This window comes from Alexandromys fortis, unplaced genomic scaffold (genome assembly GCF_014885135.2).
Source record: "Alexandromys fortis isolate MF-2015 unplaced genomic scaffold, M_Fortis_MF-2015_v1.1 scaffold_25, whole genome shotgun sequence".
Taxonomy (NCBI): domain Eukaryota; kingdom Metazoa; phylum Chordata; class Mammalia; order Rodentia; family Cricetidae; genus Alexandromys; species Alexandromys fortis.
In genome coordinates, this window is record NW_026067904.1 from 11336995 (window position 1) to 11361901 (window position 24907).

General features: G+C 48.6%; 1 protein-coding gene across 2 annotated transcripts in view; it reads right to left on the reverse strand.

Moving 5' to 3' along the window:
* Positions 1–5774: 5774 nt before the first annotated feature.
* Mapre2 (microtubule associated protein RP/EB family member 2) overlaps positions 5775–24907 on the reverse strand; it is a 136309-nt gene continuing 117176 nt past the window's right edge. For both annotated transcript variants that reach the window (XM_050135009.1, XM_050135008.1), the window contains 3 exons: positions 19309–19448; positions 13620–13778; positions 5775–7044 (listed from right to left, as the gene is read on the reverse strand). In XM_050135009.1, the coding sequence (XP_049990966.1) occupies positions 6970–7044; positions 13620–13778; positions 19309–19448 (374 nt within the window). In that variant the 3' untranslated portion in view covers positions 5775–6969. The remainder of the gene's footprint in view (positions 7045–13619; positions 13779–19308; positions 19449–24907) is intronic.

The following is a 24907-nucleotide window of genomic DNA, read 5'->3' on the forward strand; positions in this document are numbered from 1 at the left end:
AACTGCAAGTGAGCCCCCTCGATTATATGCTCTCTTTATAAGAGTTGCCACGGCCAGGGTGTCTCTTCCCAGCAATAGAAACCCTAACTAATACAATAGGCATGTGAAATGACCATACTGCTAGCTTCTTAGTGGCCAATGACATCACTTCAAAATGCCATCTAATAGGGCATTATGTTGGAGTTGAAGGTAAAATAGTTAAGCTAAAATGTAAACTGGGTATAAAGTAACAAAAATCATGTGTCCTTACTAGGAGTTACCTGGAGTGCAGTCTTTACTTAGTAAAAATTAGACTGCTAGACCACACTGCTTGATTTCCATCATAGTGTTATCAAATGAGATGGAGCCCTTTAGATCTACAGGGGCTGGAATCACAGCCACTTGGCAGGGCCTCAGAATCAAAGCTGAGCCAAACTGAGACTGCTGTGGCATCTTGGGTATGGCTGGGAAGCATCCTGACTCACTTCAGAACTACTTTCTCAAGAAAACTAAAACAAGTTCCCAGGAAAAATTCATATTACCTTTCTCTTTCCCCTCTCTTAAGGCTAGCATGCCTGGGTAATGTCTATGACATCCATGAGTCTATCTTGACATAACTTAGCTCACAAGAAACTAACCAGGGGACTGGGGAGATGCTCAGCAGATAAAGGTACTTGCTGTACAAGCCTGAGAGCCTGAATTGATCACTGTATCCACTGTGAAAGAGAGGACCTGACTCTCGAGGGCTGTCCTATGACTTCACGTGTGCTGTGACACAAGTCCCCTGATGAAGACGATGATAGGTAATGCTAGGCAAGGTGGCACAAGTCTGTAATTGCAGCACTCAGGGAAGAGGAAGGTGGATCTTTGTGACTTCAAGGACAATCTGGTTTATGTGGTGAGCTTCAGGCTAGCCAAGATCCTATTTCAATAGTAGTAACAACAGCAGCAGCAGCAGCAGCAATACAAATAAATTTTAAAAAATAGAAAGAAACTACCATAACTCACTTTCTGTGTTATTTGTGAGGGAGGGAGTTTTCCAAGATCCTTAGGAGTTTCCCATTACAGCCAGGTGGTGGTGGTGGTGCACAACATCAATCTTAGTGTTCGGGAGGCAGAGGCAGGTGGATCTCTGTCAGTTCGAGGCCAGCCTGGTCTAAAGAGTGGGTTCCAGGACAGTAGGGCTACACAGAGAAACCGTTTCCCATTAGTGGGAGCCACAGGTCATCTGTCCAGTATAACTACATTACACCGGAAGAGAGCACACCAGAAGCAAGCTATGGTTTTGCCCGGAGTGAAATTCTGCACATGTGAATTTTATGCTTCTTCCTAATTCCCATAGGCGTACTCAACAACCTTTTACCACGAGCAATCTGCTCCTGGGGATTGAGTCCAGTTCTCAAACATTCTAGGTAAGTACTCTGCAGTTGAACTGTACACTCAGCCTTGGAAACCTGCTTTAAAAACCCTTTCTTTTGTACCTGTGACCTTTATGGCCTGAGGCAACGCTATATCGTGAGGGTGTGAGGTTGCTTACTGCTCAAGAGGAAGTGTGCACTTAGGTTTTAATTTTCTGGAATACTCTGCACTGTGGGGTTGGTTCCTTCTGATACTTTATACATTTAAAGATATATTAATGTGTCATTGCTTTTCAGAAACACAGAATTTATAAAGGAGTCTTGATAAAGGAGTTCAAAATATTACAACAAACATGAATAAGAGATTAAAAGTTGGCAAGCTGAATAGCCTTCACACTTTCTTTTAGAGGAAATAAAAAGCCAGCCAGTCTATTAACTTTAGCTGGGCCTGCCATGCTGCCCATAAGGGTGGGCAGGAGCCCGGGCCCGCACTGGATGCCAGAAGTCCTTGGGGCATCAGTAGTAGTTTCTTTCATCTCAGCTTCTCTTCGGGCACACACTGGAAAGCTCTTCTGACTTCAGCAAAACAGGAACTAGCGGCCCAGAGAGGCTCAGATCCAACCGCTCTGACCTCTGGCCCAGTCTCAGCACTGGAAACAGCATCAGCTGTGTTTACTAGTGGCGGCCTTCGTGCTCAGTGTAAGGAAGCTGCCTATTAATTTTAGAGAACTATTTTAGTTAGGGTGCTCTGAGAAACAGCTCTGTTCTGCCGCATGTAGCCCGAAGTCATGGGGTCCCCAGTCTTCCTCTGTCATTGGTTTCTTATATATCCTGACCCTGATGCCTCAGGAACCTCCCTCTGCTGGGCCAACTCTAGTACATTTCATCATTCTAATTAAGTTCTGTATTTCATTTATAGCTGATATTGCTCAATCACTGTTGAGACTCAGTAATCAATGTGACAAAAACAGATTATACAAAGAGGTCATTCCAGCTGGGTCCTTCTGCTAGAAAAGAAGGTCAGGGTATAAGAGTTCTCTAGAGGAACAGAACTTACTGAATCCCTCTCTATGTAGAGAAAGGGGATTTATTAGAATGACTTACGGGCTGTGCCCCTGCTAATCCAACAACGGCTGTTTATGAATGAAAGGTCCAAGAATCCAGTAGTTGTTAGTCTACGAGGCTGGGTGTCTCAACCGTTCTCAGTATACAGTGGATTTCTGGAGAGGGTTCTAATGCCAGTGAAGGAATGGGCTTGCTGTGAGAGTGGGAGCAAGCAGGCAGAGACAGTGCTCTCTTCCTCCTCATCCTTTATAACAGGCTGCCAGCAGGTGTGGCCCCGATTCAAGGTGGGTCTTTCCACCCCAAAGGTCCAGATTAGAAACGGCTCTCCACACTTCAAATGATTTAATTAAGAGAGATCTCTCACAGGTGTGCCCTAACATTTAGGTTTTAGTTAATCCCAGGTGTAGCGAAGTTGACAACCAAGAATTGCCACCACAGCTGGCTTCTCTCTGCAGCTGTTTTTGCAACACTGTCCATGTGGGGGAGGCTGGACCCACGGGTATCAGGCAAGCTATTACTTACAAGAGCAAAGCTTCTTAAGGGAGTTTTTTTTTTTATCACACACACACACACACACACACACACACACACACACACTTGGTGTACTGAATAGTCTTATGCCAACTTGACACAAGTAGTCATTTTAGAAGATTAATGCCTCCTGAAGGCAAGCCTTAGGGCATTTTCTTATTTAGTAGCTGATGTAAAAGGCCCAGTTGTTGTAGAATATTCCTCTTCTACACTACACAGATTTGTCACTCGAATTGGTTTAGTAAAATGCTGATTGACCAGTAATAGCCAGGCAGGAAATGACCAAACTACAGCTGATGGGAAGAAGGGTAGAATCAGAGAGTCACTGGCAAACACAGAGATGCGAGATGAGAATGCACTCCTGAGAAAAGGTACTAAGACGTGGTTAAACAGATAAGAATTATGGGTTAAGTGTAAGAGTTATCTAGTAACGTGCTTGAGTTACTGACCAAGCATTTACAGTTAATATAAGCCTCTGTGTGGTAATTTGGAGGAAGCTACCAGATGGGGAGCTGGGGGATGGGACAAGAAACCTCTGTCTACACTCAGTCCTTTGTGGGCAGTAAGTACCAACTTGGGCTGGTGGTCCTGGTTCTATAGCAATGCAGGCTGAGGAAGCCAGTAAGCAGCACTCCTTCATGGCCTCTGCATCAACTTCTGCCTCCAGGTTCCTGCCCTGTTTGAGTTCTTGCCTTGGCGTCCCTTAATGGACTGTGGACTCAGGATTTTTCAGCCAAATAAACCCTTTCCTCTCCAAGTTGCTTTTGGTCCTAGTGTTTCTTCACAGCAATAGTAATCTTAACTATGACACTTGCTAAAATTGTTTCCTAAGATCTTACAGTTGCTACATTTGACTTCAAATAAGAATCTGTGCTTCCTGTTAAAACATTTATCCATCAACAAACATGAAGACGCCCTCCGTTCCCTGTGTAACTCCCTGAGTGGAAACTGATCTGTAAATCCACAACCACATCCTGTTACACAGACACACACTCACTGGAAAGACAACTGTCAGGATAAGAATGTAGGAATCTGTAAGCCCAGGCAGCTTTTAACATATATTTTTTTTTATTAAATATGTAAAAAGGTCAACGCAAGTCAAGTTATTCACATCTTCAGAGACAAAGAGCTATCCTACCATGCGACAACAGTGGGCAATGTAAATGGGTGTGAAAGCATCTGAATAAGACCTCTTCATCTAGAATGCCATTACTTATCGATATTTATAATTAACAATACATATGTTTACATTCCTTTCAGTTTACATTTAATATATAACAAAAGCTTTATGGTGTACTATTTAGTGAAAGCAATCTGAATGCATATTAAACCTTAACGGAATAATGGAGACACTCACCAGGGAAAGGAGGGAGTCTTGGCTCCCTTCTGGGGTTTCCTTCTCTCAGTTCAACAGGATGTTTATTTATTTTTTTACCTTTTTCCTGCTTTTTCTACTTAGAATGAACATGAGCTTTCTCTTTGTCCCGTGCTTCGATCACTTCCAATCTAACAGTGATAATGGAAGTGCTATAATCAGACATCAGCGGGCGTGGGATGAGCAAAAAAGAAAATTCCTGAGGGAGGAGGAGCAGGGCACACATACTGGGATGCCTCTGGACCCAATATGATGTCAGGTGATTGGGAGAGAGCTTAGGGGCACGTGTGCCCTGAATGCCAAGAAAAGAGAGTGTGTCCCACCACGCATCAGCAGTGGGTGCCCAGAGGCAAGGGTTCCAGCCTAAGGATAACTTGGAAATCGCTGTGAATGATGTGCCCAAGCATCCATGGCATCGTCTGGGACTTAACACTTGAAAAGAATATTTAAGATGGGTATGGGAAGAGAAGGTACAGCTTGTCTCTAAATGGATGAATGGTCTAGCCTGAGCCACTGGGAAGGAGGAGGGGTATACCAGCTGGGAAACATTATTTCAGGCTGAGACATGTGGCCAGCAGGTCTCCAGCTAAGTAGTCCAGGGAGGTGAAGAGGAATGGGGTGCTTCCAGCAAGAGGCACTGGGAGAGCTTTATGCAAGTTTACCAGCCTCAAGAGGCCTGGGAGAAGACAAGCGTCTGACTCCCTGGTACCCATTTACAGGAGTGTGGCCATAAAATCACCCAACCCTAGGCATTACTGAGATCTCCAGGGCAGGTGATGCAACCACTCTGGTATCCATAAGTAGCTGTTCATTGTACCTCTTTATAATAGCTATTATGTAAACAAACAAAAACACAGTGAGTGAATAAGACAGACTCTGAAGAGCAACAGACCAGTAAACCTGACGCTGCCCATAGCACGGCCACTGCCACAATCAGGCATGGGAGGATGTCACTGCAAGGAGCAAGGCCTTCCAGCCTCAGAGAGGTGAGCTGCTGCTGTAGGGCTGAGTGAGCAGGAGAGAGAAGGAAGGGGAACCAGACACCATGGGACATCTGTCCACGTCTGCACAGTGCGTTGTGACCATCTCAAGGACGCAAGCCATCTTCCCACAGAGACCTCATTACGTACACCTGGCTGGAAAGGGTGATTTCGGAAAGCCTTCTTTTGTTGCAAACTTCGATGCTAGAATTTAAAGTTAGCATTTCATCAGTTAATAAAGAACTTTCAAAGCTTTATGATGCATAATTCACAAATTTATTTTGAGTTTTTTTTTTAAGTGGAAGGTGGGGCGGGCACATTTGTTTCTTGTTTTTCTGCACTTGCTGGCCCAATGACCAGAGACAGGAAACCGAGAAGGAGGGAGCTAGGAGGGGCGCCATCTGCCAAAAGGGGGAGACAGGCAATGGTCAGGAAAGACACTAAGAAAATGTGCAAATGTTAGTCAAAAACAAGGAATGCTTTCAATTCACTAATGTCTCCTATTTATTTATGAATTGCCACGGTCGAGCAAATGTCAATGACAAGGGCCCCTGTGTTGCAGAGACGGGGAGGGTCCTTACTCCGGAAGGTAGTGGGAGTCACTGAAACCATGCTTCTAATCAAGTCTTCATTTCCACCTTTGCAGCCAGTCCCAACACGGTGCGGAAGGCTGGCATGCTGGGTACACCCTCGAGTTACACAGATCCCCTAACTCATGGGAATTGCGGGGCCTGGGTTGAAGCCCTCACAAAGGGGGAGAGGAATGAGGCGGGAAGGCTTGTGCCTTCTGAGACTCCCCCCCCCCCCCGCCCCCGCCTTTGCAACTGCAGACTGCCAATGACAACATCTTGCGGGGAATGGACCCCCACCAAAGAGGACCCTGAGAAAAGAAAACAACACGGGAAGCTGGGAAGTGGGGCGGGCGGGCGGGCAGGGGCACACGGAGCCGAGGCGAAGCTGAGATGGTGTTGTCTGGGAGTGAATGTCGTCTGTGTGGTTGTCTGATAGGCTGCTCTATCAACACTGCTGGGCCCTGAAGTCCTAGTTCTGAAATCCATTCTTTTCCCCTTAGTGTTATGAGTAGAGGGAGAAACTGCGTTCTTCCCACGACACAAGCTACTGTCTTATGGCTTTCATATCAAGGATCTGTTTCCCTTTGTTCCAATTACTTAATCTGACCAAATTTATGATAGGAGGTTAGACTCGCAAACATCAAAGCACCACAAATGCGTGTGACATCTAGTGACACTGGGTTGAGAAATGCCAATATAAATACCATATATCAAATTACCATTGTTTCACACCAGGATAAAAAGGGGTGGTGGTGGTAGCGGTGGTGATGGTGGTGGTGGTGGTGGTGTTGGGGTGGGAAAGAGCTGTTCTGGAAAGAAACAAGGGAAAGAGTAGAACCAATTTCAAGCAGCCGAGTGGTGAAGTTGAAGGTATGTGACCCTATGACCTCGCAGGTAGATGACCAGAAAGAACAGCCATCTGCTAACGCATCTTGGCAAAGGAAATGGAGACCAAGTGCAATGGTTGGCGATGCGACATCGCGGCGGATGGATAGTAACGGCAGGTTGGGAACAGCTGGTTTCTACTGAGCTCCAGGCCACACACGTTCCAATTCTCCAGAAGAAAAGTCCCTACACACGATGGAAGTGTCAAGAGCTGCTGAGGCGGTTCAGTACTCTTCTTGCTGCTGGGGCTGCTGGTCATGGGCTTGCTCCTCGGCTTCTGGCTCTTCTGTTTGGCCCTCCTGTGGGGGAGGGGACAGGTGTCAGCCAAACTGGTTTCTGTCAGACCCTGTGAGGTGCCAGTCCTAATCACTATGAATCACCAAAACGCCAGGCTCTGGAGTACCCTAGGCTCAGGCACAACTCAACATGCCAATGTTCCTAGCCTCCAGGTGTCAATGCTAGATACAGGGACATTCTCACGTCCTTGTACCATCTAAGGAGGACCATTCTGACAAGCGTAACTGTCAGGTGTTAGGGACCCATCTTTTCTTCCAACTGCTCTGCAGGAGGTCATCATAGGACACACTGTACTTTCCGACCCTCAGCAAGAGTCGCTGTAACTGCAAAGACCCCAGGCCCTTGAAGATGTGTAGGACCGTTGTCTCTCCCTCATGGCCCATGGCTCATGACTTACTGTTCCATCTGAGGCTGTCATTTCTCATGACATCTAATGCCCGTATGAAGTGGACTTAAGACACCAAAAAAAGCAACTTGTTAGTTCCTGAGGGGAAGGAGACGGGTGACGGGCATTTCACAGGCTGATGTAGGCCAAGAGGCCCCTTTCAGCATTGTGCTCAGAAGCTCTGCCCCAGGACCTTGTCGTGTTCTTTGCAGGGTGTGAGGCCCTATCTGCTTACCTTCTGCTCACTGACTGGGAAGCAGAAGGGCCAACGTTCCTTTGCTTGGCTCCACAAGGCCTACTTACTCAGTGAAGCGGATCATAGGCCTTACCTCAGCCTCAACTGCAAATCCTTCCTTTTTTTTGTGTGTTTTTTGAGGTCACAAAGAATAATTAGTTTTTTTTTTTATCACCCAAGCAGAAACAGTGAGGCAAACAGATAGTGGCTAACTGCCCTCAGAAATGGCACAGGACTTCAAGATGCAGTGTGGCATGCACACTGGCACATTCAGACATGTGACACACCGACTTCTGGTCTGCCAAGCCCACACTCTTCCTGGCCCTATCGCGTGTAGCCTGGGGCACACCTGCCAGGATCCAAGTCAGACAGGACTTCACCATCTCCCTGAGTCAGACATACACTTCCCTCTCTCCTGCATCTGTCAAACTCACTTGGGGATGGGGCTCAGCACTCACAAGCTTGGATCCCCAGAATTGCACAAAAGAAGTCAGGCATCTCCCTCAGCTCCCCAAACAAAACTCACTTGGAATCTTGTTTGTCTGGAGCCGTTTCTATTGGAGCCTGACATTCTGGAGATGAGTAGCCGTGTTCAACTGAATCACGTCCCAGTCTCCACGGCATTCAGTGTACGCCATGTCAAGAGGAAGAAGTCAGATTCCAGAATGGATCAGCACGACAGAAGGCAAGCCAGGGCTGCACGGCACTTTCTCAGAGACCACATGTTACGGTAATGTGCACTGACTATGGAGTTCTCTGCCAGCCACTTTGCTCACTGCTTGACATGCATGGTAGTAGCCCTCTCGGTTTAAGGAATTAGGGCCTTGGCCAACAGCGGCACTGTCAGGCCAACCGGCAATGTGAATGGTCACAGATCAGGCAGCAGGTGCTGGCCCTGGTCAGAGCAGGTGGCTCTCTGTTCTAGGGGATACGTGGGAGGGTACAGGGTTCATTCCCCACATGAAAACATACTTCTGGAAGCTTCTCTCACTACCCTTACTCCCATATTAATGGCTCCACTGGCTAAGTGTCCATCTTTCGTTCTCCCTTCTGTGTGTATTCTACTGGGCAACTCCCCAGCTTCCTCTGCAGCCAGGCTCTAGCCCCTACTACGCTGGAGATGCTGACTTACTAATTATACCAAGTCCTCAGTCCCTTGTGCTGCCTTCCATATCGCAGCTAGCCCTCCGTTGCCTGAAGCACACTTTTCTAACATAATTGTTTCTGTGAGCGGTCTCAGACAGGAAATGCGCTTTGCATTTTACAGACAATCTCATCGCTGTTGGGAGTTAACTGTGGGATTACAGTTACTCCGTAACCGAAAGCAGGAGGATTGGGCTCCAGTAAGCATGCAGCCGGGAACAAGCAACAGGTTGTGATTCCTGGCGCCTAGTCAGGCCCCTCTCCTCAGATCAATGTGGCCGATAGCTGGAGAAGGCAGTTAGCCCCACACGCACCAGGCTGAAGTGTCAGTCATGGGCCATGGGAGACTGCTGGAGACGCCATACGCCCACAGCGGCTGCCGATCTCTGGGACAGCTTATTGGGCAAGACTGGAATGAACAGCAAACACGCCCTGTTAGCTGCTTTGCTCACGCTTGGGCACAGGCTGACTCAGGACTCTCACAGTGCTACCCCAGGCTCCCTGTAGGTGTCTACGTGAAACCTATGCCGAACACGGGACCCATACACTGGTGATTCACAAGACAGATACTGACATTTCCATGGCAACCCATTGCACTTCCTTAAATGCTTAGCTGTGAGTGATGTTACTATTTTTACTTTTGCCATCACCATACAAAGAGGAAGGTTCGGAGACAATGTCAAAGAAGGGTCTTGGCCATGGTTGATGGAAAACGAGGTCAAAGGTCACCAGGACCCGATGTTCCTGCTCCCTACGTGGGAAACACTTAGCCTTATCCCCCGTTGGGTGCCAGCCACGGCCAGCTGCGCTTTTCCCTCCCAGCTTGGCTCTGTAACGGCTGATGTCCCTAGTCAGTCCAACCTCCAATACAAATGCCATCTTCACAGTGACATCTGCTGGGCTCTCCAGGCTGTGTGTGTCCCACACACGTTATTTATGTCTGTTATCACATTTATCACAATCTGCCAGTTTCCAGTCGGCCTTATCCCTGGCTGTCTCCCTCGTAAGGTCTGTGAGTTCTGAGGTAGTGGGTGTGTCTATCTCTGGATACCTAGCACTTCAAGTTCAGTGGAGTGCACAGATTTCCTAGTGACAGAAACACAGTCGTTTCCAAAAAGCACTGAGGAGAAAGGAAGTCCTTAGTTCATTTTAACAGTGGTGTCCATGACTGCCAGTATCTCAGAAAACGAGCAGCTGTTTATTCGCTGGTAGACCTCTGCTGACAGGATCCACCCGGCAGCAGGCAGCCAACGAGGCCCCCAAGTGACACATGAAGTGTCAGGGAATGATACGAGGACGTAATGAGAACCTGGCTGGCAACCTGTTCTGGAGCCTTCCACGAGGCTACCACACTTCCAAACTGAATAACCTCCTGACCGTGCTGCTCACATCTTATAAGCATCATATTTGGGGACTGTGTGACTCTCAGAGTCGGAGACCAGTAGTCACCAGCAAAAGAAGATTCGAAGATCACTTATGGGAAGAGATTACCCAGCAAATCCTCATCCTGAGAAGCCAAGCCATGCTCACACTGTTTAGACAAAGAGGTCTCACGACAATCCAGTCTTTGATTCCATCTTCCATCCACCTCCGGGAAAGCGAGACAGCTGGACACCTCTGCCACCTCGGGCAGTTATATACACTCATGCTGAAAGCCGCAAACAAAATGCAGATGTTTCTTCCTGCATCCCAGGCACATCAGACTCACCCCTAGGTGTGGGAATGGCCCAGAGCAGGATGGCCTACAGTATCAGGGCAAGCACGGTGGGACTAAAGGAAGCTCTGGGGGTTGTGGGTGGTACTGTACCATGACAGAGGCCACCGAGCATGCATTTCCAAATAATGCCCTTCAAGGGTAGGCAGCCACTGTCTTAGACCCACTCTTGGGAGGCAGCTATGCTCCTCAGAGAGGGGGGTGGATACTTGAAGTCTCTGAGGTTTCTTAGGTGACTCGTTGAGCCTCTAAAAAGGAAGCAGAACAGACTGGGCCAGCTGTGCCAGAGCCTTTTCACAGAGCATGTATTGTGTGCATGTGTGTACATGTGAGTGCATGTGTACATGCATGTCGTGTGTGCGAGTGTGTGTCATCCAGCATGGTGTGTGTACATAATCTTTTCTCTTCTTACTATAGAAAGAAAGTCTAGAAACCCAGGTCTCAGGTCTTGTCCTGCTCTAAGCAAGGATTCTGGTATACTGTGGATCAAATGCCTTATTCTCCGTGGGAATCTCACTGCAGCCTGATGCCTCTTGGGAATTTTCCAGACAGAGTTGCAATGTAATATATCCCGAACTCAACACACTAAGCCAGGGGCTGCATGAAGAGACAGTGCCGCAGCAGCAGCACACAGGGATGAAGCCTATTTCCCTTCGGGATAATGCCTGCTTCCCCTAAACATCCCACGAAAAAGCAAACCCCACCCACACATTCTCAGAGACGGGAGAACATGGGCTCAGGATTCAGATTCTAGTTGCTTACAAAGTACTGAAGCATTTTGCTGCCTCAGTTTCTCTACTGAAGGGAGCTGGCGGATCTGATAAAGTATTATACATAGCACAAAGGCCCCACTCCAGGTGTCTGAGGGAGGCTCCAGTGAACCCATTCAGCCTGACTCAGCGAAGGAGCTTCAACCTCTGTGACCGTGTCCACAGTACAAGAACTGTTTGTGGCTCGAGTGGGTGGCAAGGTGCGCCAGGGTGTGGGGGGACTGGAACGGCAGAGCGAAACTGAGTGTGGACATTCAGGCAGGACCTCCTCCAATCACAATTCTTGCCTCAGGCTCACCTGCCGGTCCTCAGCCAGGAATTCATACAACGCCCCAGGCCTGATTCCAGCACAGGTCTCCCTCCTGGGACCAGTTCTGGCTTTGAAAAAGGGTTTCCTTCCTGCTATGAGAGCGGGCACGGATGGGAAGATCCAAGCAAGCCTGTTGGCCTTGCTCCTGCCAGCACCTATGGCCACAGATGGCAACCCTATGCACTCGGCCTCCCAGGATCTGAAGGGCTCCTCTGATGTCATCTCTAGTAAGCTTCAGAGGCAGCTCCAGTAACTGATGTGCGCCTGCCAGAACACATTACGTACATTCTCAAAGGCCACAGGCACGCTACAAACCAGCCTCCATGCTGAGAGTCACATTCTGTGACATCATCGTGGTCTCAGGGACTTAATTAGGCGGAGTCCCGAGGCTTCAAAATCCACACATTGAGCTACTAGTCACCCAGAAAGAAGTTAAAAAAAAGGAGAGAGAGAGGAACGAAAGCACGGTGGGGAATTCCCAAACCTGGCACAGTTCCTGTAGCTGGTGGAAGTTCCAATGCTAGGATTTTAAGCCAGATGTGGAGAAAACATCTGCCTTTGGCTGGAATAAGACAAAATAAGCTTTCAGGTGGCTTGCTGTGGTCTGTGGAAACATGTGACTCCCTCCAGTTCCCTCTGCAGCCCACAGGCCTCCAGGTCAGAGCGCCAAACACTTGAGCGGCTTTGGCCTGGGGTAAGGAGACCCACAAGCCCAGCCTTGGCACCTTGCCTTCCATGGCTCAGCTCTGTAGAAAGGGGAAGCTCCAACTGGTATCTGACTTCTGCCTCGGGGCCAGGCTTCGCCTCTTGGCAGACACAGACTGCACTGACTCACCGAGGTCTCTGTAGTTTATCCTGCCTGTCAACTGTTTGGTCCACAGCATCCTTCCCTACCTGTGTCTATTCTTCTCAGTTCCTTTCTCCTTCCCCTTTTCCTCTTCTTCCCATTTCTTTTCTTTCCTTTCCTTTCCCTTCCTCCTTCCTTCCTTCCTTCCTTCCTTCCTTCCTTCCTTCCTTCCTTCCTTCCTTCCTTCCTTCCTTCCTCCCTCCCTCCCTCCCTCCCTCCCTTCCTTCCTTCCTCCCCCCTTCCTCCCTCCCTTCCTTCCTTCCCTCCTTCCTTCCTTCCTCCCTCCCTCCCTCCCTCCCTCCCTCCCTTCCTTCCTTCCTATCTTCCTTTCAGGACAATGTCTCACTATGTAGCCCTGGCTGGCCTGGAACTTGCTGTGTAGACAGGCTGGCCTCAAACTCAGAGATCTACTGGCCTCAGCCTCCTGAGTGCTGAAATTAAAGGCACGTGCCACAATGCCTGGTTTCCATTTTGTTTTTTTTAAAAACAGGGTCTCACGTAGCCCAGGACAGCCCTGGATTCACTATGTATTCCTGGCACTCCTGCCTCCATCTGCCAAACGCTCCGATGACAGCTGCGCCCCACCACGTCCAGCACACCTCTTCATTGCCTTCAAGAAGCCACATCCCGGATCTCCCCCTGCACCCTTGCTCAGTGACAGGTCCTCCCTACAAAGAAGTATTTTCAGTAAGTTCTGTCCACGGTCTGGTCTGTTTTGGCAATGAGGAACAAAAGCAACCTCATTTAATGTGATTAAAACAGACAGTAGTGGGGCTCAAAGGGATGGGAAAAGTTTTCTTCTCACTTAGCAATCCTCAGAAAGCAGACCTTCGTACAACCCCTTCCTGTTCATCTGCTCAAAGCTGAAAAGTGCCTGGGGTCTGGCTGTGTGTTTCACGGCCCCACCTCTGCCAGACGCCTCCCAGTTTAACTTGAGGATGCTCATCCCGCAGGCATGGGAGAAAGAACAGAGATCTTGACGACAAACAGACTCATTTCTCTGGGACCATCAAGGCTGCCAGCTAAGTTGTAGCCTCCTCAAGACCCCAGGGAAGTACTTACGACGGAGGATGTGTTGCACTTTGAACAAGGATAGTTTCTGAACTCAGGAGCTTTGGTATGTAATATAAATAATTAAAAACAAAGAGCCGAGGAGTGTGGCTTCGCACGCACCTGCTCGTCTGAAGCATAGAGTACTTCCATTAGTCGCTGCACAAGGTCATCATTTTCCTGCCCATGTTCCTGGCACAGCACTTCGATCTCTCTCAGCTTCCCGAAGTAGAAGTCTCTCTCCTTTTCCACACCTTCTAGGGCAAGTTTCAACGAATGTACCTGCAGGAGAGTGGGGGGGGGGGGAAGAAAACCCCGAAACAGAGTAAGAAGTGTGACCTGCTATGTCTACACGCCACGATGCTACATGGAGCCGGACACAGAAATAAATGGAAATGTAAGTGTAAGGGGGAACCAACAGGCCCGGAGTCCAGTCAAGAGCATGCTGGCCACTTTTGCTGCTGTTAGTGTTTATTAGTCAGTCAGGGTGGACTATGCACCTGCATAGCTGTATCTGAGCTTACACAGCCTTTTTTTCATTGGTAACATGGGCCGGACCACATCTTGTTGCTATGGTCCAGGATGTCGGCATCTCCCCAGTACTTATGCTGGAATCCTACAATGTGATGGCCTCAGGAAGCAGGGCCTTTAGGAGGCGAACGAGATTTGTTTATTCAAGAAGCCTAAGGGATCTTTCCACCTTCTCAACATGAGAAGACCAAAAGGACCGGGTCTTGGCTAAACAACCAATCTGCCGACACTTTGATATTGGATCTCACAGGCTCCAGAAAGGTAAGAAATAAAATTCTGTGGCTCACAAGCTAACCAGCATAAGGTGTTTTGTTACAACATCCTAACAGACTCAAAACACTCCTTTTGTAACCTACTGGGGAGGGAGATGTATTTTGTTTGTTTATTTGTTTTGTTTTTTTAAGACAGGGTTTCTCTATGTAGCCTTCCTTGGCTGTTCTGGAACTCACTCTGTAGGGCAGGCTGGCCTCGAACTCACAGAGATCTGCCTGCCTCCCGAGTGATGGGATTAAAGGCCTGGATTACCACTGCCCGACTGAGAGTTGTGCTTTTGAACTAACCCTTCCTTCAGATCACAGATATTGAGAGCCACTCCTATGATGTGAGTCAGAGCAGACAAATGCAGTCCTATGCGAGGGCAGATCCTGGTGCACCCAGAGCATGGGGCAGGAGTGGAAGGCCGGCTGGGTCAGTCCGCCTCCATTTGTCCAGTTCTGGCTTTGTGTGTATTACTGCAGGGCAGGGTGGTGGAGGCTGCAGACAAACACAGCTCGCAGTTCTGCCATGCCCTAGAGGTGGGCTTAGGGACCTTCGAGTGCTGTGAAGTTGTGAACTTCTGGGTCAGTGCAAGCCATGGGCTAGAGCCAGCAGCCAAGGCAGGACCACAACACTGACAGGGGGTGGGGGTGTTGTCTGTACCGAAAAGGCCTGCTGACTTTAGGATGCAGCTCTCTGACACGCATAACAGCTACACACAGGTCCAAACTATTCCCTGTTCCTGGAGAACCTTCTATTTTGTATTACTTTATTCATTTACGTTTATGCAGAGCAAAGATTCTAAATGAGGGGTCGTGACTCTGCACTGGGTTGTGTGACTGAACGGAAGGGGGAATTACAAAACTATCTGGCAACAGCAGAAGCTTGTGCTGTTCATCAGTTAAAACTGATTAGAGATTGAATGCACGGTGGACTCAGGGTGTTTCTGGCACAGCTTTCCTGTGTGGCACCGTGTGACTTCACTGCAGCGGTGGTTGGGAGCACCTGACACCGCACCATGCACGCTGTCAGGCCACACATGGCCCACACATGCTGCCTGAGGCGCCTCACCTCAGACGGGAGCTTTCCAAGGCTCGCACTGCACACATTGTTCTTACAGAAACGCGCTGGTATAATTACAGAAAACAAACACTAACCCATCCACTGTCACTCCCTAACAAGCAAGTAGCAAATTAGTTGGCTTGTCTGGTTCTGTCAGACAAAGAAACACCACTTCATTAGTGTGCAAACTTGCCTTTTTTTTTTTTTTTTTTTGGAGACAGTCCTGTCTGGCCTAGAACCCACTGAGATCCACCTGCATGCCTCTGCCTTCTGAGTCCTGATTAAAGGTGTGTGCCACCATGCTGGCTCCAAAGAACTATTTTAAGATAAAATTTCTTTATGATTTATGACCAGGTCATTTGTTTTGTTTTCCCCTTTTATAGTCCTATGAACCTGGGGTCGCTTGAAATTTCTGGAGGGAAAAGAGGTTGTGGGTACAGATGGTTGAAGAAACCTTGGCATAGCAAACACTGGGTGGGGAATAAATAAAATCTCGTGGTTTCTTTTAGGTGAAGTATGCTTCACCTAAAAAAAAAAATCCTGTACATTAGTTTTATTTATTTATTTATTTATTTATTTATTTATTTATTTTTTGATTTTTCGAGACAGGGTTTCTCTGTAGCTTTTTGGTTCCTGTCCTGAAACTAGCTCTTGTAGACCAGGCTGGCCTCGAACTCACAAAGATCCGCCTGCCTCTGCCTCCCAAGTGCTGGGATTAAAGGCGTGGGCCACCACCACCCGGCCTGTACATTAGTTTAAGTAATTACTTTTCAGGTGCAAAATCTCTCTCTCTCTCTCTCTCTCTCTCTCTCTCTCTCTCTTTTTAAATAAGTTGGGTTTTGGGTGCATGATCTCTGGAATTACTGACATTCAAACACATACTGGTACATGTAGCCATTCCTTTACCCCATATCTGGCAAACATCTATGCTGGGAGGGGCCCTTAGTCTGATCTCACGGACGCCCTCACGCAAGCACTTCCAAAGAAGTGTGGGTTCAGTTAGTTAAGCCTGACTTTTTATTCCTGTTGAGACTACACACCTGCAAACACACACGGTGACCAGCTTGCACTTCAGAAACAGGAAAACCTCCCTGGTTCTGATCCCATCTCTGACCCAACCCAAGCAGAGATATTCCTTTAGCTCCTTTCCACACATGCAGCTCAGGGGAGGGTTTATTGTGACCCACAGATCGGGGGTCAGAGGGCATGGTCTGTGGCACCTGGAGCCAGCCGCAGCTGCTCGTGTTACATGGTGCTGGCCAGGAAGTAGCAACCCAGAAGAGAAGCGGGACTGAGCTACATCCTTCGAGGCCTACCACATTCCAGCGAGGCCTCAACTTCCGTTTTCTACAACCTCCCCTGACAGCACAGCCGGCTGGGAACCAAGTGTTAAAACACACAGTGGAGGATGGGGTGGAATTCACATCCAAATCCCAGCGGGCACAGCCAACCTACAAAATCCAGGCTGTGCCTACAGACAGCGGTCTGACAGTACACCGAGGCTTTTGTGGGAACACTCAGTGTGAGCTGGGTCAGGCTGGCATTCCTGATATGTTAGCAAAAGGGAATGAACCCGTCAATACCTGTCTCCCCCTAACCTAAAAACTGATGTCAGCTAGTCATGGTGGTGTGCACCTGTAATTCTGATATTCAAGAGACTGAGGCAGGTGAATCACTGTGAGCTCAGATCCAGATTGGTCTACAAAGTCAAAAACAAAAACAAAAACAAAAAATTCTGGCAGTAGCTACTTTAAAGGAACAAAGATCAGCTAGCAAACACAATTCCATCCGAATGGTGCCACCAAGGGACAAATGGCCAGCCTCCATTCCTCATGGGTCACAGAGGCTGAGGAAGTCATGTTCAAAGGGGGAAGTTGCTTTCCTAACTTCCCAGGAGTGTCTGCAGACTTGGGTCCCCCAGAGGCCCCGTGACACAGTGGCTCCGATCCATTTCCTGCGGGCTGCCCCACTGTCCAGAAAGTCTCATTTATGCCTCTTCCTCCCGTCTCTTCCGCTTCCCTGGAGTTGTGGGGCACAGTGTGCTTCTGCTGTATATCATGGGAGACTGCCTGAATAATGGAACGGGGCCAAGTAAATGAAAATTCTTTAAGTTTATGGCAGCTGTCTCTTTCTCTATTACCACCATAATTCATGCTTCTGCTTCTGCATTTCTACTAGGCTTCTCCTGGTCCCTGTGTTCTCCATTCCAACACTGGGACCCTCGTGTTGCTGCCACCCACGGCCCTCAGGGTCTTCCTCCTGGAGGCTTCAAGGCCGGCAGTTGGACTCAGGTCACCAGGGAAATGAACCAGGATGAGAACGTGGTAAATATCTGTCCAGTTTAGGTTGTGCTTCCCCTGCCCTCTGAAGGACAGAGTGGACGTAGGTATGAAGGTGTAGGGGACAAGAAGGGGAGCAAGGCCTCTGTTAGTTATCCAGGATATTCTGTTGCTCTCCAGGAAGGAGAGCACGTAGACCATTCCCCGCTCCTGCCCCTTCTGTCCTCTCTTGACTGGCACCAGGGATCAGCAAGGCATTTTGGAACTAGACCCCCAGCATGTAGTCAGAATTGGGTCACTGGGTTGGAACTACGCTGAGGTGGATGGAGAAGGTGTGTGTATGTGAGGGGGTGTTGGTCAGGAGACCTGAGTACAAACTGTTAATGATAAAGTTTTGAGCTGCTTTGGGGCGGAGGCATAAATCCAGGGCCTAGAGCACGATGTACCCAGGCCTGATTTTCACCTTCCACCTGGGCTCGTGTCACCGTCCATTCGGGCTCGCATGAAGTATCAAGCTGACGGCCCGAGGCTCATTAACTGCCTTTCTCCCCCTTTCGTTAACTCTGAGCAGAAGTCAGTACTGGAAACCGCCTGGCACCCAATAGATGATCAGCAGGTAACTAGAACACGCCCCGTAATCCAATCAGAGTCCTGAGGGGACTTAAGATTTTACCTGAAGTGCTAACACGACCAACTCAAAGCCTGTGGGACTCTGCACTGGAATCCTGACTGAGAACACACAATTATTCAGACTCTTGCCTTATCAAGCAGAAGATTAAGGGCTAGGCCAGGTTCAGCTTGTGGCTGGGCACAGACTAAGGATCCGCAGTGAAAGGTTCCTTCCCAATGGGGGAGACCTGGGGCGGGAAGCAGGAGGCTTTACAGTGGGCATCGCACTGCCCAGTGGTTTAGTAACCTTAAGCTGTATTACTGTAGGCAAAACGAGGTATTATGAGTTAGAAGTCATTTTGGATCAAACCTAGAGCCTCCTGCGTGCTAGACCGGTGCTCTCCTACAAAGTCACACCCCATCCCGTACTTAGGGTTTCACCTTGGAAATGTCAGCTGGTGTAGCTAGGTTTACCATAATTATCAGAGGGCTGATACGTTGGGAAAATTTCTATTTAAAACACAGATGTTACCTTTCAGGGCTCCCAGGCACCCCACTTCTGACACTGTAGAGAAGGCTGGGTTTTTTTTTTTTTTGGTCCATTTATTCATTTGTTTAATTTCAGTACGAAGTTCTGATGTTAATAGGCTTTGAGTGAGGGGACAGTATCATCCATCTTGCTATCATTATGCCCCCAGAATCAAGCACAGTGTCCACCACATAAAAGAGGCTCAACCACTAGCTGTTGAAAAAGAAGGGGCGGAGAGGGAGCCAGCTGAACTCTAATACAGCCATAACACTTTTCAGACTGGCTGGGAGCGGGCAGGGAAGGCCTGGGGTTCAAGATGGGCACCAAGGAATAGGGAGCTGGGAGGTAGCCTGCACCATCTTCCACATCCTCACACGCGGAATCAGCTCCGTAACTAACAGTGCTCCTCCCCAGCTGCGGAGTCTCCCTTCTTGAGCAGGTCCTCCTGGTCTCACCTTTTCTCCCTTCCCCCAGGCCTGTGGGTGTGACCTCCTCACCCCTGCACACAGCACTGTTCCCAGAGACTTGGGTGGAGACAACGTGTTACCTGCTCGTTGAGCTGTATGACCTGTGTTTCTAAATCTTTGTCAGATCTGGATGCGGAGCCACTGGATGAAGCCCTTTTGGCAGACGAGGGGCGAGAAGGTGTGGATCCCGGCTTAGCTGCGGGGCTCGATTTAGCCGCACCTAGAAGCAAGCAGAGTATACTATGAGTAGAGCCGACATTAAAAGACTTTCGTGTAGAATGTGAATGCATGATATAAAATGAGCCTCCTACATGTTACAGGCAATGTGCCAATACCCCCTTGGTACAGTCAGAAGCAAGGCACACCAGCAAGCCCGTGTCCTATGACAACCACACACTAAACCTCACAAGAACAGCCGCTCCTCAAGAAGAGGTTAACCCTTTCCCTCCGGGCCTAAAATCACAGCTCCAGTGAACCTAAGAGGAAAGACTTTAGGGGCTGGGGAGCTAGCTCAGTGAGTCAGTGCTTACAGAAGAAGCCTGAGGAGCTGAGATCCTCAGAACCCCTGTGAAGCCAGATAGATATGCTAGCCCAGGGCTCCTCCTGGGAATGGGGAGGTGGAGGCAGGAGACTTCCTAGAGGCTCACTCAGGGACAAACATGGAGAGCGAGCGAACCAATGCCAAGTTGTACTCTGTCCTCCACCACATGCATGTACCCCCCCCACAAACACGTGTTCACATATCACATACACATGAATGACAGGAAATGTTCTTCAATCATCACACAGAATCGCTGTACGTGTGTTTTTAAGAGCAAAGGCCCCATGACAGGTTCAAACCTGTCATGTGCTTCCTTTTAGTATACCCTGTAGCTCCTGTGACAGAGGAGGGGCAATGACATCTCCATGGCAACGAGCACCCTGATGTCTAATATCGGTTTCTAAATGTCACTCTTCAACAGAAGGGCTTCTCGAGAAGCTGCTGCTGACAGGGATGGTGCAGAACTGGAGAGTAAGCTCAGGAGAGTTTGTGGCAAGAAGCAAAGACACACTCAAGGCAAGGGACACGAGGACCAGCTTGGAGGGGGGGGCAGTCCACTTAGCACAAAGAATAATGGCTGCATCTTATGAAATGCCTTGGGTACATGATGAGGGGAAGGACGAGAGGGGTGCAAAGGATGTACAGACTGAGGACCAGGGAATGCCGAGGAAACGCTAGAAGAAACACAGATCTGTAGTACCCCTAATAAAGAGTAATCCCCAAGCTGCCCCTTAATGGGTGCGGAGGCATTTGATGGGAGATATTACAGGGAGAAGCCTTCCCTGTGGGTAAGTTCTGGGGTCAGCACCATAGCCACAGGGTTAGCGAGTTCCTAATCATGGCACAGTTATTTCGGGTGAGCGGTCACCCGCCCGGCACTCAACCCACAGTGGACTTACTGTCCAGAATACAACACAGACACCACAGGAATGGCTTCTGGAGCCAAAACAGAAGCAACTAGGTATATAGAGAGAGTTCATGTGCCTCTGAGTAAGAGCTGAGCCACTCCCAGGGCCCACCCCTTTGTTTTGAACACAGTCCCAGACCAGCAACAGTCCTGGTTTCCCTGTCTGCAAGTATCTCCCGTGTGTGTTCCCTCCACCCAATTAAAATTTCCACCACAATCTTGCATCCTCTCCCCTTCTAGAAAATTCTTAGAGGGCAAGGAACAGTCTTCTTCACGTCAGCAACCCCAGTGCCTTGTAAAATGTTAGGCTAAATATGTTTGGTAGAGGAACCACTTTAGATAAATAGATAAAGAGGCAATTAAAACTTGGCTATGTGCTTCCAACTTCAGTTTCCAGTTTTCCCGACGGAGGAAAAGGATTATAAAAAACAGGCGCGGAACAGCAGCTGCAGGTTTCAACCAATACCTTAATTACAACGCAGCCAGCAGGAAGGCTGTAAAATTTATATGGTGTGTCTTCAGGTGCCTGGAGACACGGGATACAGATGGGAGTCTTACGCACCTCCGAGAAGCCTTGACAGTGTCACGGCCTTTAAATAACATGCTCCTTTGTTACAACAGGGGGAAAAGAATCTTCTTTGAAGACACCGGGGAAGGGCGAAGAGACTTGAAATGGTTAGGCTGTGAATGACTTACATTGGTCTGTGTTTGGAAAGGGTCAATCAGTGGGGCCCAGAAACCTCCCCTATGCACAGAGCGAATGAGGGACCCCAGGGAGTTATGGCTGCTTGGAATGGGCAAACTGCTGTGAGACCTTTCCTCTTTGTTGAAGCCCAGGCGGAATTCTTCCAGTACCTAACTTCTCAGTTCTACCACACAGCTTCTCTGGCTGTAAGCAGACTGGAGAAGACAGGGAACACAGTGACCTTCAGACAGCCACTGGTCTATCATCAGGGAAGGCCACTTTTGCAACCATCAAGTGCTTTCAGGTGACTTTAAAAAGCAAGACTGACATTTTACTAGACAGGGAGTCTAACGGAAAGACTGCAAAGAGGAGAGCTTCTTATCGATAGTAAGAACCCGTACGAAGGAGTCCACCACAGCCATGAACAGGGGCTGCTAAAGTGATGGAGATGCAGTCTCTCCCAGACTGACAGTCACAATGCCCAGACACGGTGCTCTCTTGGCCTTCTTGGGAACAGGCCAGTGTTCTGGGATGCTGTGCCTGCCAAGAGTGTACGTGAGGCAGTCTTTCCTCCGTATTCAGCATTCTCCTCCCCTTTAGTCAACCCTGCGTCCTTTAGTAACTAGGGCTTCCATCCTTCAGGTCTCTGCTTGTACTGTCTCATCCCCTGGAGGCCACAGTGCCCTGAACATTTCCTCAGAGGCTGTGCGAACCACACCAACATGATGACACCGGATGCTTCTTCTTGCACAGGGCATAATTTCAGGACGCTGGAGCTGCATCTATCTCATTTGCCACTGACAAGTGCAGCAAGTGCAGCAACTACAGCAAGTGCAGCTCCTGACCTGGCCACATTCTGTGCACTGTCGGAGTTGCTAGGTACCCAGCAGAGGCAGTGAGTCAGCAATGACACCCAGGCAGGTTTGAGGCACTGATGCCAACGTCAAAGTCTGGCTGCAAGAGCCAACATGAACGAAACCATTTGGGCATCAGCCTTCCAGCTGGGCTCTTCTGATGTTTCCTTTCCAGGCCCCCTTTGTAAGTTACAGTGTGGGGCTCCTTCCATGTGGAACCTGGCCAATCCACTGAGAGAGTGAGTGTGGCCAGCTGATGTCAAAATGGGGTAGGAGCCAGGTAGTTGGTGCTGGGCTGTGCACATCTCTACCACTGGCCTCTTGAGGACCACAGAAAGGCCTTCCTAAGAAAGTACATATATACTCTCCAGGTCAGGCAGTTCTTCCTAAGTAGGTCATCAAAAGATAACTAAGCTCAGGTCACTAGGTAGTCATGCCCTCACATTCTGACATCAGTTCAAAAAGAAAAGTATACAAAAGAGGCAGAAGGTTGGTAAAGCTTGTCAACACAGAGCCACCACCACTAACTATGACTGCAGGACCAGACCAAACGTAAATTTGAAACAAACTGAATTGTTAGATAAGTAGGAGAGGGGAGCGGTAAGCCGATCTGCAGGCGATGGAGGCTGGGGTGACATAATCTACATGTCATAGGAGAGAGGCCAGAGCTGGTGGCAGAGTGGCTACAGCCACACAGCCTCTCAGAAAAAACTGTTTTCTTTGTGGAAACACATCCTTGCTGTGGACAGAGCCCAGCAGACCTCTCTGAGGGTCTGATTCTCCAAGCCAATGGGCTCAGCCTTAAAATAACGCTGGTTTCTTGGGTCCTATAGAGGTCAGTTGATACCCAGAAACCAGGTCTTTCATGCTGGCCTACATGAACATCTCTTAGGGATCCCTGAGGTGAGAGAGAGGAAAACATGAGAATCAGACTTGGGGTGTCAGTTGCTCCACCACACACACACACACACACACACACACACACACACACGCTTCTGATTAGGTTGTTCCGAGAGAGGCGAATCGAGAGAAATCAATGACAAGTGAGGACGAAGCACTGAAGGGACAAACAGGGAGAAAGTAAAGGATGAAGACGTCTTATTCTTCAGCATCTTCTCATACATCAGTGTTACACAGAAAGCTTCCTTCAGAAGGATGCAGAGCAAGTACACTAACACCTCACGCGACACACTGACAGGGACAGACTTACCCTCACACAGCTCAAACACCCAGAGAGCTGCGACAGGTAAAGGAGGTGAACGCAACCTGTGGCTTCCACACTCACGGACGTGAACTCTCTGGCATCTATGTTTCTTCCTGGAGTATGGAGGAGTAGGCAGTCTCCTCAAGCTCTCCACATCCCCTGTCAGCTCAGAATAGGTTCTGTTCCCTAATTAGACAAGCCTTTGCTTTTCTCTCCTCTTTCTTCTTCCTTCAAAGAACTACACTCTAAAGTGTATCTAACTTCTGGGACAAGGTATTTTTTTTTCTTATTTACTGGGACCAATCATCCTAAGGATGTTATCAAGAAAACGTAGTTATCAATACCTGTAAAGTTGCCAGGCGGTGGTGGCGCATGCCTTTAATCCAACCCAGCACTTGGGAGGCAGAAGCAGGCGGATCTCTGTGAGCTTGAGACCAGCCTGGTCTACAGAGCGAGTTATAGGACAAGATCCAAAGCTACAGAGAAACCTTGTCTCGAAAAGCCAAAAAGAAAAAAAAAAATCTGTAAAATTAGTGTTGGTGTAAGACATGTATGTAAATTACAAATTGTTTTCCTATCTCCTCAAGTGACCCAGGCCATGTCTAGTGTCTGATCCTGGCTTTAGAGATGAGGTCCTCAAAGGCTATTTTTTTTTTTTTTATTTTGGTTTTCACCACCTGGCTTCAAAGGCTATTTTCTTAGCAACCCAAAGGCTCAACTCCACCAGAGATTCTGTTTCTGTGTCTTCCCAGGTCTCATGCTTCCAGGATGAGCACGTGGGAAACACTGGCATCGTGGCTTTTAAAGGCAAGGCAGTCACTCTGGCTACAATTCAGATACAGCTTTTTCCTTACAGCTATCAAACACTTGAATTTCTTTCAAGCTGCGTTTGATGATGTCCTGAGACCACAATTAGCAGGAGCCCTGTTTTCGACGCAATTGTTCTGCCCTTAAGCTTTTCTCCTCCCCCTTAATTTTCCCTTTCAAAATAAAAAGGGGTTTCAGAAGGAGAGGAGAATGGACATAAACTCTGCTCGAGTCCCTGTAATTCTCAAAAATGTCCCCACTGGAGACGGACGTGATTCACAATGCCTGACTTTGAGCAGTCCCCTCTTAATTAATGCTTTTAGGATTGGGGCATACATAAGATTCTAAGGGATTTTAACCATCGCTGTGAGAAGGAGTGAGAGGTCTGACTCAGGGCCTGGGGGAAGCCCGAGCTTCGCTGTGTGTAATGTCTGTAATTAGCAGCTTGATGTGTGTGGAAAAGGCTGCCTTTTGGAGCAAGGAGGCTGAATAGGTTCAGAAGGGAAACACAAAAGAAAGCGGTGGAGTCGTCTCTGCCCTTCCCAGCCAGGGCTGCAACTCTAGTAGACTCTATTAGAACTGGAAACGTCTCAGAACTCGTTGGACTCCTTTCGCCCAAAATCATAAACTGAGGAGAGCTAACTACACATCAGAACCTTGACAAGGACCATGTCCATGTTA